The sequence below is a fragment of the Pongo pygmaeus genome, chromosome 13 (assembly GCF_028885625.2).
Source record: "Pongo pygmaeus isolate AG05252 chromosome 13, NHGRI_mPonPyg2-v2.0_pri, whole genome shotgun sequence".
Taxonomy (NCBI): domain Eukaryota; kingdom Metazoa; phylum Chordata; class Mammalia; order Primates; family Hominidae; genus Pongo; species Pongo pygmaeus.
In genome coordinates this window covers 115,187,869-115,203,847 of record NC_072386.2, presented here as the reverse complement: position 1 = coordinate 115,203,847, position 15,979 = coordinate 115,187,869, and the positions used below count along the sequence as shown (strand labels likewise).

At 45.3% G+C, this 15,979-nt stretch overlaps 1 protein-coding gene across 5 annotated transcripts in view; it reads left to right on the top strand.

Moving 5' to 3' along the window:
* NR6A1 (nuclear receptor subfamily 6 group A member 1) overlaps nucleotides 1-15,979 on the top strand; it is a 260,373-nt gene that overhangs the window by 234,092 nt on the left and 10,302 nt on the right. For 3 of the 5 annotated variants that reach the window (XM_054501532.2, XM_054501535.2, XM_063650310.1), the window contains 3 exons: nucleotides 3,365-3,519; nucleotides 5,219-5,446; nucleotides 7,392-7,646. In XM_054501532.2, the coding sequence (XP_054357507.1) occupies nucleotides 3,365-3,519; nucleotides 5,219-5,446; nucleotides 7,392-7,646 (638 nt within the window). The remainder of the gene's footprint in view (nucleotides 1-3,364; nucleotides 3,520-5,218; nucleotides 5,447-7,391; nucleotides 7,647-15,979) is intronic. The other 2 variants (XM_054501537.2, XM_054501533.2) reach the window with 1 other exon arrangement.

The following is a 15,979-nucleotide window of genomic DNA, read 5'->3' as shown; positions in this document are numbered from 1 at the left end:
TTCTGAACCATCCAGAGGACTTTTTGATCAATCCTTAAGGTTATAGATAACTAAGGCTGGCAGAAATGAGCAAGACTACTTTGCTTTGTTCATTTCATCTAAAAAATATATCAGCAGAATATTATTGTCTTATTGTAGAGTAGGAATGATAATACCCCCATTCAATCCCACAAACATTTACTGAGTTCCTACTCTTCCAGGCCCTATACTGTGAACTCAGTCTGATAGGAGAAACAGATAGGTAAACAGACATCATAGTAAGGTGAGAGGTAACAGAGGATGCCCAGGGACTACAGAGGGAGGGGCATCTATTCTGCTTCGGCTAGAGCCGTGGTTGGGGACTAGAGACACTCAAGAAAATAGACTGTGAAAAGACCCAACGATGAATCTTTATGACAAGGAGTTTGTTCAATTAGGCTGGAACATTGGGCACATGTAGTAGAGTGGCAGAAGATAAGGTAGATTCCTTGAATTTGGAATCAGTTCATTAGGGAGTGGCCTTCAACTATCTTTGACTACAACTCTTTAGGAAAAGTCTTTGTGGGGCCAGCCTACACCACTTGTTCTTACCTGTTGTTCTTACTTGCCAGCAGAAGAGCTTCATGAGGGTAGAAAATTGGATATATCTTTGCCCATCAGGTGAATCCCTTGGCACACTAGTAGGCAGAGAGCATGCCTTAGGAATTACTAGTGGCCGGGAGCAGTGGCACACGCCTGTAATCCCAGCACTTTGGGTGGCTGAGGCAGGAAGATCGCTTGAGGCCAGGAGTTCAAGACCAGCCTGGGCGACATAGCAAGACAGACCCTGTCTCTACCAAAAAATAAAAATAAAATTTAAAAAAACTATTATTGTTACTGGTATGAGCCAAGAGGCAACCACTAAAAGGTTTTATTTAGATTTGCATTTTAGGAAGATCATTCTAGCAGGTAGAAATGGCTTGTGAGGAGTGAGGTGAGGGTGAGTGAAACTGAGGGAGAGAGAGAAAGCAGTTAGAAGGTTTTCACAGAAGTACAGGCAAGAGATACAGATAATAGTTTGAAGCAGAGCAATGGCAGTGCAGATTGAGGGGAGAGAATAGACTCAAGAGATATTTACTGGGTAAATTTATAGGATTTAGCCAGTTAAATGTGAGGGAATGAAAGAAAGGTGTTCGGAGTTGTCTTAAGACATACACTGATGATGTTTGGGGGATTTCTTATCATACGAGCACAGCATACATTGAATCAGGCTGTGTGACTCCCAACTCTGCTGCATTTATTCTTTTTTTCTAAAACATTTTTATTCTCATTATTCAAGTCATATATATGTCTTGCAAATTCTTTTTGTTTTTTGGTCTGGACTAATAGCTGCTCTTTTTTACTATGGCAGAAGTTAAAACCATATAACATGAAATCTACCTTTTGAACAAAATTTTAATTATACAGTACAGTGTTGTTAACTATATGCACACTCTGATACAGCAAATCTTTAGAACTTTTTCATCTTACATGACTGAAATGCTATACCCATTAGACAGCAGTTCCTCATTTTCCTCTCCCTTTGCCCATGGCAGCCACCATTCCACTTTCTGCTTATAAGAGTTTGACTACTTTAGATACCTCATAAAGTGGAATCATGCAGTATTTGTGTTTCTGTGACTAGTTTATTTCACTTGGTATAATGTCATCATGGTTCACCCTTGGTATAGCTTATAACAGGACTTTCCTCTTTTTTAAGGTATTTTATGTATATATCACATTTTCTTTATGCATTTGTCTGTCATCGGACACTTAAATTGTTTTCACTTCTTGACTATTTTGAATAATGCTGCAGTGAACGTGGGAGTGCAGATATCTCTTCACAATCCTGATTTCAGTTCTTTTGGATTAATACCCATAGATGGGATTGCTGGATTATATGGTGTTTCTATTTTTAATTTTTTGAGGAACCTCCATGCTGTTTTCCATAGTGGTTGCACCGTTTTACATTCCCACTAACAGTGCACAAAGGTTTCCATTTCTTCACATCCTTACCAGCACTTGTTATTTTCTGGACTGGTTTTTTGTTTGTTTGTTTGTTTTTGGGTTTTTTTGTTGTTGTTGTGTTCTTTTACATGCAACAGACATCGTAACAGGTGTGAGGTAATATCTTCAAGTTTTGATTTGTATTTTCCTGATGATAAGTGATATTGAGCATCTTTTTATATACCTATTGGTCATTTGTCTTCTTTGGAGAAATGTCTGCTCAAGTTTCTTGTTCATTTTTCAATGGGGTTTTTTTTTTTTTTTTTTCTGTTCCTGAGTTATGGGAGTTCCTTGTATGTTGTGGATGTTGACCCCTTATCAAATGTATGGTAATATATTCTCCCATTTCATAGGGTATCTTTTTACCCTGTTGATTGTTTCCTTTGTTGCACAGAAGCTTTTTAGTTTAATGTAGTCACACTTGGCTGTTTTTGTTCTGTTGTCTGTACTTTTGGTGTTGTATCCAAGAAATCACTGGCAAGACCAGTTTTATGAAGATTTTCCCCTGTGTTTTCTCCAAGGAGTTTTATAGTTTTAGGTCTCACATTTAAATATTTAATCTATTTTGAGGTTGACTTCTGTGAACGTTATAAGGGTTCGACGTCTTTTGGGGGGTGGGGGCGGGGCATGTGGATGTAGTTTTCCCAGCACTATTTGTTGAAGAGAGTATCCAAAATGTGGTGGTGGAAAGTCTCACAAAGGACATGACATTTGGGGTTTTTTGGTTTTGTTTTTTCTTCTTTTAAGACAGGGTCTTGCTCTGTTACCCAGGCTGGGGTGGGTTAGTGCAATCATGGCTCACTACAGCCTCAATCTTCTGAGCTTAGGCCAGAATCTCCTGCCTCAGTCTCCAGAGTAGGTAGGACTACAGGCATGCACCACCAGGCCCAACTAATTTTTCTATTTTTTGTAGAGACGGGTTTCACCGTGTTGCCCAGGCTGGTCTTGAACTCCTGAAACTCCCAAAGTTTTGGGATTACAGGCATGAGCCACTATGCCTGGCAAGAGGTGACATTTGAATTGAATCTTAAAGGGCAAGTAGGAGATTGTCATTGAGGAGTGGTGTTTCAGGGTTAGGAAAGAATAGCCTCAGGGACAAAAAGGAGTTGAAAGAACCTTGAGGCTTCACGGCTTGAGAGTAGTGTAAATGAGCAGGAGGAAGGCCACGAAGGGCCATGGTGCCAATAGGAAGGAAGCCACGCCGTCCTAAGATTAGTGAGAGGCCCGGAGTATGGGGATGGAGGAGAGGGAACCTAGGTTTCTGGGAAATCCTATGAGATTTAAATAAGCTCTCAGTCCTGAAGAAAGAACAGAGAGTGTCTTGAGCACCCATCTAACATGTCTCAATTCCTTGTCGAAGATATCAGAAGAAGAAATCGAAAGGATCATGTCTGGGCAGGAGTTTGAGGAAGAGGCCAATCACTGGAGCAACCATGGTGATAGTGACCACAGTTCCCCTGGGAACAGGGCTTCGGAGAGCAACCAGCCCTCACCAGGCTCCACGCTGTCCTCCAGGTGAGCTTTAAGGCAAACCCATGGTCATCATCTAGGGATCCCTCACCAAGGGGAGAGCTACAGAAAACCTCTGGCTGAGTATCCCTGCCAGGCTGTCTCAGCCATTGTACCGTTGCTCCCTCAGACTCTTGGAGTAGGGGTCAGGATGATTGAAAACAGTGTTTCCCAGCCCCTTTTATGCTAAAGACCTTGAAAATGTCAGTGGTCTCTTCTGCAGACTGATAAAGTGCTATAGCTTCTATCCATGCCCATGCATTCTTCACCTAACAGAATAACAGTTTAAATGTTGCTATTTTCCCTCATTTATTTTATCACTGAAATAAACCTTTTTGACAGTTTTGAATTAAACTATAATTTATCTGCCTCACAAGAGTCAATGCTTTTCACTTTATAAATTTTAAGAAACATTGAAGGCTTTTTAAGCCAGTCAAATTTGCTGCTATCAGAGAATACAAACTTAGAAACTCTTCGTTCAAGCATATCTTTAGTTAGTTGTCGAGTGTGAAATAGAGCCTTCAGCTATTAGGGAAGCTTTCCTTTCCCCAGAAACCTTTCTTATAGGATATGGATTGACAAACTTTTTCTGCAAAGGCCAGATAGTAAATATTTTCAGCTTTCCGGGCCTAATGGTTTGGATCTCAGCTTCTCCATTCTGCCTTTGTAGTGTGAAAACAGCCATGGCCATGGACATTATGTGAACCAGTGAGCATGGCTGTGTTCCAAAATAGGCAGTGGGCTGGATTTAGCTTGCAAGCCAAAGTTTGCCAACCCCAGTTATAGGAGATACATTTAGGCAAAAGCTGGAGGATTTTTTTTTTCTTAAGAGATGCCAGGCATGGTGGCTCACATCTGTATTCCCAGCACTTTGGGAGGTCAAGGTGGGTAGATTGCTTAAGTCCAGGAGTTCAAGACCAGCCTAGGCAACATGGCAAGACTCTGTCTTTTTTTTTTTTTAATTAAATATTTTTTTTAAAAAAAGAGATGGAGTCTTGCTATGTTGCCCAGGCTTGTCTCAAATTCCTAGCCTTAAGTGATCCTCCCACCTCAACCTCCCAGGTAGCTGAAACTGTAGGTGCACACCACTGTGGCTGGCTTAGGTTTTTTTTTTTTTAATTAGTTGACAGAGTGGTTAGCTTTCTCCAAGAAAGGAAAGGAAGGCAAAAATCTACCTTTGTCTTAATATTTAATTAAAGCTTTTATCCCATTCAGGTGCCCCTTCGTTTGTTCTTTCCTTGGACTATTTAGGGGGTTGTTGCCACATGCCGGGTTCCTTGCTAGATGCTGGATTTGTTTTGTAGCCTAGCCAGGCACTTAGCCTGTCTGTGCCTTAGTTTTCCTAGCAGTATAATAATATAAATACCCACTTTGTCATCATAGTCTACAAGTATCTGTTAAAAAACTGTCCAGACATGGCACCTATACAAAGAATTCATTCAACCAATATTTATTCATTACCTACTGTGCCATGCACTGAGTGTCCAATGGTGACCCCAACATTCATATACCCATAGAGTCTTTGTCTTACAGATGGGAATCTAGTAGGAGAGACATGAATTTAACTATTAATTATGCCCCCCTGGCTTGATGAAGACACATACCTCATGTTCAAAGAATACCTAAAGTCACCTTCTGGCTCACTTCCTTTGAGTAATTACTAGACTTGCCATGGCTCTGTTTGACGCAAGACTTTTCTCTCCAGTAGGTCTGTGGAACTAAATGGATTCATGGCATTCAGGGAACAGTACATGGGAATGTCTGTGCCTCCACATTACCAATATATACCGCACCTTTTTAGCTATTCTGGCCACTCACCACTTCTGCCCCCACAAGCTCGCAGCCTGGATCCCCAGTCATACAGTCTGATTCACCAGCTGTTATCAGCCGAGGATCTGGAACCATTGGGCACGCCAATGTTGATCGAAGATGGGTGAGTGAGCTCCGCCCTTCTTGGCCCCTTGCAGTCTTAAAGGGTCCTTACCCCACACCCACTCGCGTCCCTGGCTCCTATACCCGTGGCTTCAGAATGAGTTGGGGGGATAATGACTCAAGTGTAAGGGGACAAATCTGTGCTTATCTTTGAAACCAGTGATCCCTTATTTTTTCCTTAAGCATCCTTTCTCATAGAGTTGAGGTTACTTTCCAGTTCCTATGGAATTGAGACAGAAGGGCCTTTGTTTCTGCTTGGGCCTAGGTAAGCCAGGTCCTGGGATGGGTCAGAGCACTTCCATGCTAGAGATGAGCAGTAATTCTGGGAATAGTTATATATCAGATATAGGCTCCTTCACAAAGCCCTGGCTGGTTGTAGCCTGTCTGCACCCCTCACCAGCATCTCCATGGCTAGCCTGGTGGCATGTGACCACTTTAAGTGCAGGCTTGAGTGGGTGGAAGGAGTATTCTTTCAGTCTTTAGTCAACTCTACCTGAGGGAGATAATAGTTCAGCCTTCGGGCCTACCCATTGCTGCATCCATTACTCCTTTGGCCTAGAGCATAAGCGATTTGAGTGTTATCAAGCTTAGACCTCCCAGGAAGGTATCCTGAGATTTCTTAAGCTAGTCTCCAGTTTCAGAAGAGGAGATTAAAATATCTACCCACAAGGAGGTCACATAAACCCTTTGTAAATCTAGATGTAGGAAGCCGGGCATGGTGGCTCATGCCTGTAATCCCAGCACTTTGGGAGGCCTAGGTGGGCGGATCACCAGGTCACGAGTTCCACACGAGCCTGGCCAACATGGTGAAACCCGCGTGTACTAAAAATACAACAATTAGCTGGGTGTGGTGGCACGCGCCTGTAATCCCAGCTACTCAGTAAGCTGAGGCAGGAGAATTGCTTGAACCCAGGAGGTGGAGGTTGCAGTGAGCTGAGATTGCGCCACTGCACTCCAGCTCTGGGTGACAGAGCGAGATTCCGTCTCAAAAAAAAAAAAAATTTAGATATAGGAGTGTGAGGAAAAGTCTTGGCCAAGGGGCTTGAGAGGAAGAAAGCTGAAACTCTTGGATCTGTGAGTCTGTGGTCTCAAAGGCCCGTTTTATTCCAACTTTAGCTTAAAGGAAAGGCTGAGCAATGCTGGTTCCTGAACTCACCACCAGGGGGTGGAGTGAGAGCAGAAAAAGCTTCTGAACTTGTTCTGTTCCCTTCAGTGGTCTGGACACGAGGCTTATTTTTGTGCCAGTTCCTTTGTTGGGTGGGTATCAGATCCACCCCATTAGAGTTCCATTGCCAGAACTTGAACAGGAGTGACTTGGATTTTCTCTAAGACATGGAACATTAGAGAACACCAACAATAAAAGTCATATTTCCTGACAATTGGACACATTTCTTTTTTTGTTTTTTTAGACAGTCTTGCTCTGTCGCCCAGGCTGAAGTACATTAGCGCAATCTCAGCTCACTGCAATCTCCGCCTCTCAGGTTCAAGTGATTCTCCTGCCTCAGCCTCTCGAATAGCTGGGATTACAGGCATGTGCTACCACGCCCGGCTAATTTTTGTATTTTTAGTAGAGATGGGGTTTCACCATGTTGGCCAGGCTGGTCTCGAACTCCTGACCTCAAGTGATCCACCAGCCTTGGCCTCCCAAAGTGCTGGGATTACAGGCATGAGCCATTGCACCCAGCCAATTGCACACATTTCTAAGTCTACTTTCCCCTCAGCAGCCTTTCCTCACCAGACCCACCTCTCCAGCCCTGAACTTGCTGCTGGCCTCAGCCCTCCCCCTTTATCAGAAAATCACACTGAATGGAACTGGAGATCCGTGGGCATGGAGCAAGGAGCCCATTGCCAGGGTCCCTTTGTACCCTTGGGACTACCTTTTCTCTGTACCCTTATCCTCACCCTCTGACCAATGGAAGTGACTTTCCCCTGTCCCTGCCCCTCAGATACGCTGTGACACAGGCAGAACTGTTTGCCCTGCTTTGCCGCCTGGCCGACGAGCTGCTCTTTAGGCAGATCGCCTGGATCAAGAAACTGCCTTTCTTCTGCGAGCTCTCAATCAAGGATTACACGTGCCTCTTGAGCTCTACGTGGCAGGAGCTAATCCTGCTGTCTTCCCTCACCGTTTACAGCAAGCAGATCTTTGGGGAACTGGCTGATGTCACTGCCAAGTACTCGCCCTCCGATGAAGAACTACACAGGTGAGGGCTCCTGGCTGGGGAGGAAATACCAAACAACCAAACAATTGTCATCCCTGTAAGGCAGAGTTGCCTGGCCCTTCAGAGGATAGGCACTACACCTCATAGGCCTGAATTTGAATCCTCACTCTGCCACTGACTAGATTTGTGACCTTGGCCAAGTCTCTGATCCTCAGGTTCTGAACTGGTAAAATGGGGTGATAACAGAATTTCCCCAGTAAGATGGTTGTTAGGAATACATTTTATGCATTCAAGCTTAGCCGAATGCTAAGCTGTAATTTTTTAAAAAATTAATTTATTTTTTGAGACAGAGTCTCATTCTGTCGCCCAGGCTGGAGTGTAGTGGCGCGATCTTGGCTCACTGCAACCTCTGCCTCCCGGGTTCAAGTGATTCGCCTGCCTCAGCCTCCCAAGTAGTTGGGATTACAGGTGCCTGCCACCACACCTGGCTAATTTTTGTATTTTTAGTAGAGACGGGGTTTCACCATGTTGGCCAGACTGGTCTCAAACTGCTGACCTCAAGTGATCTACCTGTCTCAGCCTCTCAAAGTGCTGGGATTACAGGTGTGAGCCACCGCACCCAGCTGATCTTTATTATACTTGGATTACTGAGATAACGCATCCAGGAAAAATAAAAATATAAATTCTGCCTACAAGGCAAGAGAGGCTCTGAACTGGAGTTTACAATCCAAGAAAGAGACCTAGGGGTCATTTTGGTACCTACAGTGTGCCAGGCACTAGGCTAGATTATTTTTTTGAGACGGAGTCTGGCTCTGTCACCCAGGCTGGAGTGCAGTGGTGCAATCTTGGCTCACTGCAAGCTCCGCCTCCCGGGTTCACGCCATTCTCCTGCCTCAGCCACCCGAGCAGCTGGGACTATAGGGGCCCGCCACCACGCCCAGCTAATTTTTTGTATATTTAGTAGAGATGGGGTTTCACCATGTTAGCCAGGATAGTCTCGATCTCCCGACCTCGTGATCCGCCTGCCTCCCAAAGTGCTGGGATTACAGGCGTGAGCCACCGCGCCCGGCCTAGGCTAGATATTTTTAATTGTCTTCTTTCTTTCTCACAGCCTCCAGCCTTATAGGTGGTGGTGTGCCTATTTTATAGATGAGAAAACTGAAATTCAGAGAGACTTTCCCGTAAGGGTTTGGGATTTGAATCCAGAGCCTTAGATTTGAGCATATGCCTGCCTGCCTGAAAAGCTTAGGTTCTTTGACTCCGTCTGAGATGTGGTGAGATGTTGAAAGGATAGGACTAAAAGACCGAGCTATTCTCTTTGTCATTTTCTGGCATAAAATTTTATCCCAGCTGGCCAGTATCCTTAAAACCTCCCTGTCCAGAGTGGGTCGTCTCCCTACTGTTCTGGGGCCTGTCCAAGCACACTTTTCACTCATTTACTCTGCAGACCTGGAGCACAGGGTGACCATATTTTCTAACCCCTAAAATCAAGACAGATGATCTGCTGAGATGACTTTCTGCCTTGTTAATCCATATGAAAAGTCTTATAGCCAGGTGTGTGGCTCATGCCTGTAATCCCAGCACTTTGAGAGGCCGAGGCAGGCAGATCACCTGAGGTTGGGAGTTCGAGACCAACCTGACTGACATGGAGAACCCCTGCCTCTACTAAAAATACAAAAATTAGCCAGGTGTGATGGCGCATGCCTGTAATCCCAGCTACTTGGGAGGCTGAGGCAGGAGAATGGCTTGTACCTGGTAGGTGGAAGTTGCAGTGAGCTGAGATTGTGCCATTGCACTCCAGTCTGGGCAACAAGAGCGAAACTCCATCTCAAAAAAAAAAAAAGTCTTATAATACTTAGTTTGTATTTAAATAGACATTTCAATAAATGACCTTTATTGGCCAATTGAAAATACTGGAAGTCGTGGGATTCCAGGGCACCAAGAAGGAGAAAAGAAAGGGGCACGGTGGCTCACCCCTGTAATCCCAGCACTTTGGGAGGCCGAGGCAGGCAGATCACGAGGTCAGGAGATCGAGACCATCCTGGCTAACATGGTGAAACCCTGTCTCTACTAAAAATACAAAAATTAGCCGGGCATGGTGGCGGGCGCCTGTAGTCCCAGTTACTTGGGAGGCTGAGACAGGAGAATGGTGTGAACCCGGGGAGGTGGAGCTTGCAGTGAGCCAAGTTTGCGCCACTGCACTCCAGCCTGGGCGACAGAGCGAGACTCTGTCTTAAAAAAAAAAAAAAAAAAAGTGCCCCTATCCATGAAAGTTGGAGAGGGGAAAGTAGCAGCCCTTACACTTTTCTTCACAGAACTGGGGTCCATCTCCCCCTCCCACCCAGTTGTGGCATAAAGACAAGCCAAGACTCAAGCAGAGAACAGTGCTCCAAGACCTGCAAGGGCCCTTTGCACAGCTAGGGGAGGGAGGAGTCAGCTTGCTGACTCTCTGTACTTGTTTTCTAATATTTCCTTATTAATGATACTTACTGGCTTCAGGGTGATCTGTAAATGACAGAGTTTTGAACCCAGCTGACACTCTGTCTGGTAAATAGAGCTATCTGATTTTGCAGTTGACCTAACCCCTTGTCCAGAGACTCTAATTCATTGTTTCCATCAAATTCCTGTCTCCTGCTCCATAACTCTGCTCCATAGGGGTGTTTGGATAGCAGTCAGCCTGCTCTGATGCTGTCAGGGTTTGCAGAGATGGCCCAAGGAGCCCAGCCTCTCTGGGTGCCTGGAATCTACCAGTTCGGCCTGGGACTACAGGATCAGCCTTTGGACTCCACTTCCGAGTAATGGGTTTGCCCAGGCCCTCTGCAGGCAGGCAGGGGTCACTGGCAGTACAGGGTTCTCTTTGGCTTTGAGCTTCGTAAGGCATCCCATCTCACTGTAGCCAGTCCCTTAAGCCCCAAGACCAAGGCAGAAGTCAATAACAGCAGAAGTAGTGAGGAAACTTTTCCTTCCTTGGTAGGAATTTTTCTAATCAAGGAGGATCTAAAGCTGTACCATCCACTACAGCAGCCACTAGCCTCATGTGGCTTTTAAAATGTAAATTTATTAAAATTAGAAATTTAGTTCTCATTTGCACCAGCCACATTTCAAGTGCTCAGTAGCCACGTGGCGAGTGGCTACTAGTACAAATAAAGATCATTTTTATTATCACATAAAGTTTTATTGAACGTTGCTGTCTTTAGAACGTGTTGCTGCTGAGCTGTCGAGTGGGTTCTGAGAATAGGAATGGATTTGTTGTTAGGACTCTACTGTGGAATCCATCGATAGAAAAATAACAGTTAAACTTCAGCATGTTAGTTCTGATTCCATGGCCATTTACTGAGTATCGTGTGTTTTGTGGGGAGGAAGCTGGGATCACAGGTGATGCAGACATGGTTTCTGACTCAGAGTCCCTATCCTTGATTTAGGGGACTGGGAGGCAAAAAGAAGCAGATACAGCTTACAGTGCAGGGTTGTGTTGGTGGAGATGGCGGGGCATCTGAAGAGAACTGTACAAGCATAGACCGAGGAGTGAGTACGTCTGTTCGCAGGGTCGGGGAAGACTTACCAGAGGAACAGACATTTGAGCTGCACCTTGAAGTGGGAATTTCTAGGTACGTTGTAGAGAACAGGAAGGAAGGCAGGCAGGAGATAACACAAAGTCCTAGAAGTTAGAGATCCTGGATGGTTGCTATGTGCAGGGAATCAAAAGCAATTCTGTGGATTTAGGGTATAAAGAGAATGTATCTAAGACAGAGAAATGAGGGGAGAATTGACTAGAGAGAAAGATACAGGCAAGACAGGTCATGAAGGTGCTCAAATGTCAATCTAAATAATTTGGGGTTTGTTGTGTAAATAGTATTAAGTCTTGGGAAGTTTTTAAGTGGAGGAATTACACAGGTTGCATTTTAGAAGATCTCTATGGCAGTAAAGTTCAGGATGGATTGGCGTGGACAAGACGGGCATGGTGGCTGGGTAGGAAGGAGGCTGTTCCATAGCCCAGGTAAAAGGGAACAAGGCCTGGACAAAGCAGCAGTGACTGTGGAGACAGAGAGGGGAGCACAAAGCCAAGAGATGTCAAGGAGATAAAGTCAGTGGGACTTCAGTGAGTGGAAAATGTTGGTGATGACTGCTGAGTTTTTGGACTAGTCAGGCAGGTGGGCACCAATTTTCTTAGCCAGGATGAAGGAGCAGGGAAGAACAGGATAGGAGATCAGTAACTCTGAGTTTGTGTTTAGGTGTCTGTGGAGTCTGAGATGCATGTAGGACTGCCTAGGAGGTCATAGGAAGTGGAAGAACCCCTAGAGTCAGGTTAACCACTGGAAAGCAGTAACCGCTCTGCTAGAAACCCAGGCTGTGGAGTCTGTAATTGGCCATAACACTCTCCTACCTTGCCTGCTACTGCCTTGCTCCCACTCCCCCAGATGGCCTTTACTTCTTCACAACTCTTGAGTGCAAGTGAGTTCCTGCTGTCATGGAAAGGCTTTTCCCAGATGATACATGATCACCTCCTTTTCTCTTCTCAAATATTGAATCAAATTTATGGTGCCCATATTCCTTAATCACACTGTTATCAGACAGTGAACCGGGTGAATTTGATTTAAAGCAGATTGTAGCACCAGCCAGTGACTGCTCCTGGCCCTAATCAAGACTCCTCTCAGGAGAAGATGCCTTGAGCTAGATGGGCTTTAATGGGCACTTCTATCTCATGAGCACCAGCTCCATTTCTGCTAGATCTCTGGAAAGTTGCCTCCCAGCTTCCCTGCCTAACTATAAGGCTCGGGACACAGGCTTTTATTTTTGCTACAATAATGGGAGAGATGATGATGATGCTATTTGTAATGATAACAGCTAACAATTACGCCAAATTCTATCTTAAGTGCCTTACATACATTATTTGTTGAATTCTTACTGCTACCTTGTGTGACTGGCACTAATATTATCCCTGTTCTAGAGATGAGGAGCATGAGGTTGAGAGGTGAAAATTAAAGGCTACAAAGATAGAGAGAGATGGAGCTAAGTTTATCACCTGTATCTGTTGTGCTCCAATGCCCAGCCTCTTTAACATTGCCTTATACTAAATTCTTATTTTCCCAGAGCATTTTCAAAAGGTTTGACTTTCTGGAATTTGTCCTGAAACTAGTCTTAGTTTTCATCCTGGAGTCTTTACATGGGTGCTGAGATGGCAATTTCTCTAAGGTTGTGGCTGATGGCCACTCCTGGGGGTAGGTGCTTTTAGATGAATGAAAAAGAGACAACTGAGTCTCTCAGCCCCCTTAATGGGACATAACTTACATAGTGTCAGTTTCAATTGCTGACTGAATGGTCCAGTGGTTTGGGGGATCCTGGCAGGAATGTTTTCCTTGTCCCAGCATGCTTGTGTAATGGGAACCTAGAAGAAGAATGGGTGTGTTTGTCCAACTTTCTGGCTTTGAATGCTGATAATTTGTAGACAGTGAATACAGGGGCATTAAAACTGGAGTGGGCAGATGTGGAGGAGGCACGGCTGCAGGCAAAGGCAGGCCCATGGAACAGAGAACAACTTTGTTTATCAAGGGGTGGGATGCGGGTTGTGGAGGAAAGCTTTGCAGTCAGGCTGTGGAGACTGAGTGGGGGCTGCTAGGCTGGCTGCCAGCCCGCATCACTGCTGGGGGTCCGCGGTGGCTGCCTGTTGGAGGAATTTTGGAAAAGAGGGATGTGCTGTCCCCAAGAGAAAGGGCAGATATAGGGCATATGGACAGACCAGGCACTTGGGAACTCCTTTGTGTCCCTCAGGTCAAGAGTCAGCCAGGAACAGGTTTGGCACTCCTGGCTACAGGTCTGGCTGGTAGCCACACACCTGCAGGGTCTGGAGTGCCAGAGTGAACACTTGGGGCAAGGGGTTGCTGATTAAAGGACAGAGCATTATCTTTGCTTGCTACATACTCGGCCACCAGACAGATGCTGACACTGCCTCTCCCCTTGTGTCCTCCTTTTTTATGCCCTATCCCATTTCATCCCCATCCCTCCAGACAGATACTGAAAGAAATTGGCAGTAAAGAACTTTTTTTCCCACTCTCAAGAACATAAGTATCCAACACAGTGCTATGATGAGGAGTGGTCTTCACTCCCAGGCACACTGCCTCCTGCAAGTCTTAGCATCCTGGAGGCACTTGCAGTGGCAGTTCTGTGCGCTGTAGCAGACCTGACATCCTCCCAGGGCTGGGCCCTGCTCTGAGTTGCTGTGGGGACACAACTCCTGAGGTCCCTGTGGTAGTATGTGGTTAGCCTTTTCCAGGTAGCAGCTAAGAACAAGACAGGATCAAGGGTAGGCAGTGTAGTGCTGAGAAAAGTCCATATGCTTGGAATTAGAAAATCTAGGTTTGAACATTGGCCTCACCACCACTACCATTTACTTCCCGTGCAACCTTGGGGTAGCCACCTCTTTTTCTGCTTCCTCATCCCTAACATGGAAGTGATACTTACTATGTATCCTTCCAGGTTATCAGGAAGGTAAAGTGTAAGAATGCATATGAAAAGGCCTAATACGTAATAGAGACTCAGTAAATAACTCCCTGAGCCTTCATTTCCACATGTAAACAAAGGGGGTTATGATTTGTATCCATTCTGTGAATTTATTGGGAATATCAATAAGATTAAATGTAGAATACTTAATGTGCCTCGCAGGTAGCAGACACTCAACAAATGGTAGAGTGGTAGAAACGGTATTATAGATTGGTGGTTATTGTGGTTATTCAATGTGAATCTATCGGCCAGGCTGGGAATGTATCAGTAAAGTCGTAAAAGCCATTGGGCGAGGTACAGAGAAACTGAGTCAGCCATAGTAGCTCAGATCAGCTAAAAGAATCCCCAGCTCATACTGGGAGCCATGCCAAGGCCGAAGGTCAACATTCCAGATTGCATGTGCAGTCATCTCTCAGTATCTGTGGAGGATTGCTTCCAGGACCCCCATGGATACCAAAACCTACAGATGTTCAAGTCCTTCATATAAAATGGTGCAGTATTTGTGTATAACCAACGCATATCTTCCTGTATATTTTAAATCAGCTCTAGAATCCTTATAATACCGGATGCAATATCAGTGATGTAAATGCCATGTAAATAGTTATTACACTGGTTTTTTGTTTGGGGGGGGTTCTTTTTTAGGTGTTTTGGTTGGTTGGTTGGTTTGGTTTTTTGTTTTTTGTTTTATTTTTTTTCTGAGACAGGGTCTAACTCTATTGCCCAAGCCAGTGCAGTGATAACAGTCACAGCTCACTGCAGCCTCAACCTCCCACGCTCAGGTGTTCCTCCCACCTCAGCCTCCCGAGTAGCTGGGTCCACAGGCAAGCACTACCATGCCCAGCTAATTTTTGTATTTTTTGTAAAGATGGAGTTTTGCCATGTTGCCCAGGCTGGTCGTGAACTCCTGGGCTCAAGCAGTCTGCCTGCCTCAGCCTCCCAAGGTGCTGGGACTACAGGTGTGAGCCACCACACCCAGCCATTATATTGTGTTTTAAAAATTTGTCTTTTTTTATTGTTGTATTGTTTTGTAAAAAAATATTTCTGATGCAGTTGGTGGAACCCAGAGATATAGAACCCATGGATATGGACAACTAGTTCTACCTGCTGCTGAGGCTCCCCTTGGTGCTTAAAAAGGGCAGGAGCCTCTGGCCCCAACCAGAGCCAGGCTTTCCCCAAGCAAGAGAAAGTGTCCTGCTTGTCCAGGAAGCCTAAGCCTGCAAAGCCTTCAAAGTTAACACAGAAAGCAGTAGATTCCAGAAAGCAAGAGTTCGTCCCCAGATGTTCTGGACCCTACCCAGATAGGGCCTTCTTGGCCTGGCACAGGCCTGTAGTGCGCAGATCTGAAGATCTCACCAGGAAGCAGGCCTGAAGCTAAGCTGCTTCTCTTTGTGACTGAGCTGTATCTAAGGCCTATCTGGGACCCACTGCCCACTAGCCAGGCCACTCCTAGAATGACTCAGGCCAGACTTGACCTCGTCTTTTATAAACTCCTGCTTCCTGGTTAAGTGTTTGCCTCCTTGGTTTTATGGTATCTCCATCTCTGGTATGAAGTATACCCAAAACATTAATCCCCTGGGGTGGCCTAGCCTGGGGCCCCATTGCCTAAAACTTGGTCTTTCCTCACAGAGCTCACTCCTAGACCCAAAGAAAGGAGCATGGGGGCTTTGAGCCACTTCTGCTAGGGTACACCACCTTAGATACTGGAAAAACCAAGGCCTTGGGTTCAGGTTCCAAATTCCTACTCTGTCACCAATTAACTGTATTTGTGGATGAGACCCTCCCTTCTTTGAACTTCAGTTGCTCATCTGTACAGTGCTGATGGTTATCTCACCTAGCTCACAGGGTTGAGAGAATTAAATGTGATACTGCTCACAAAG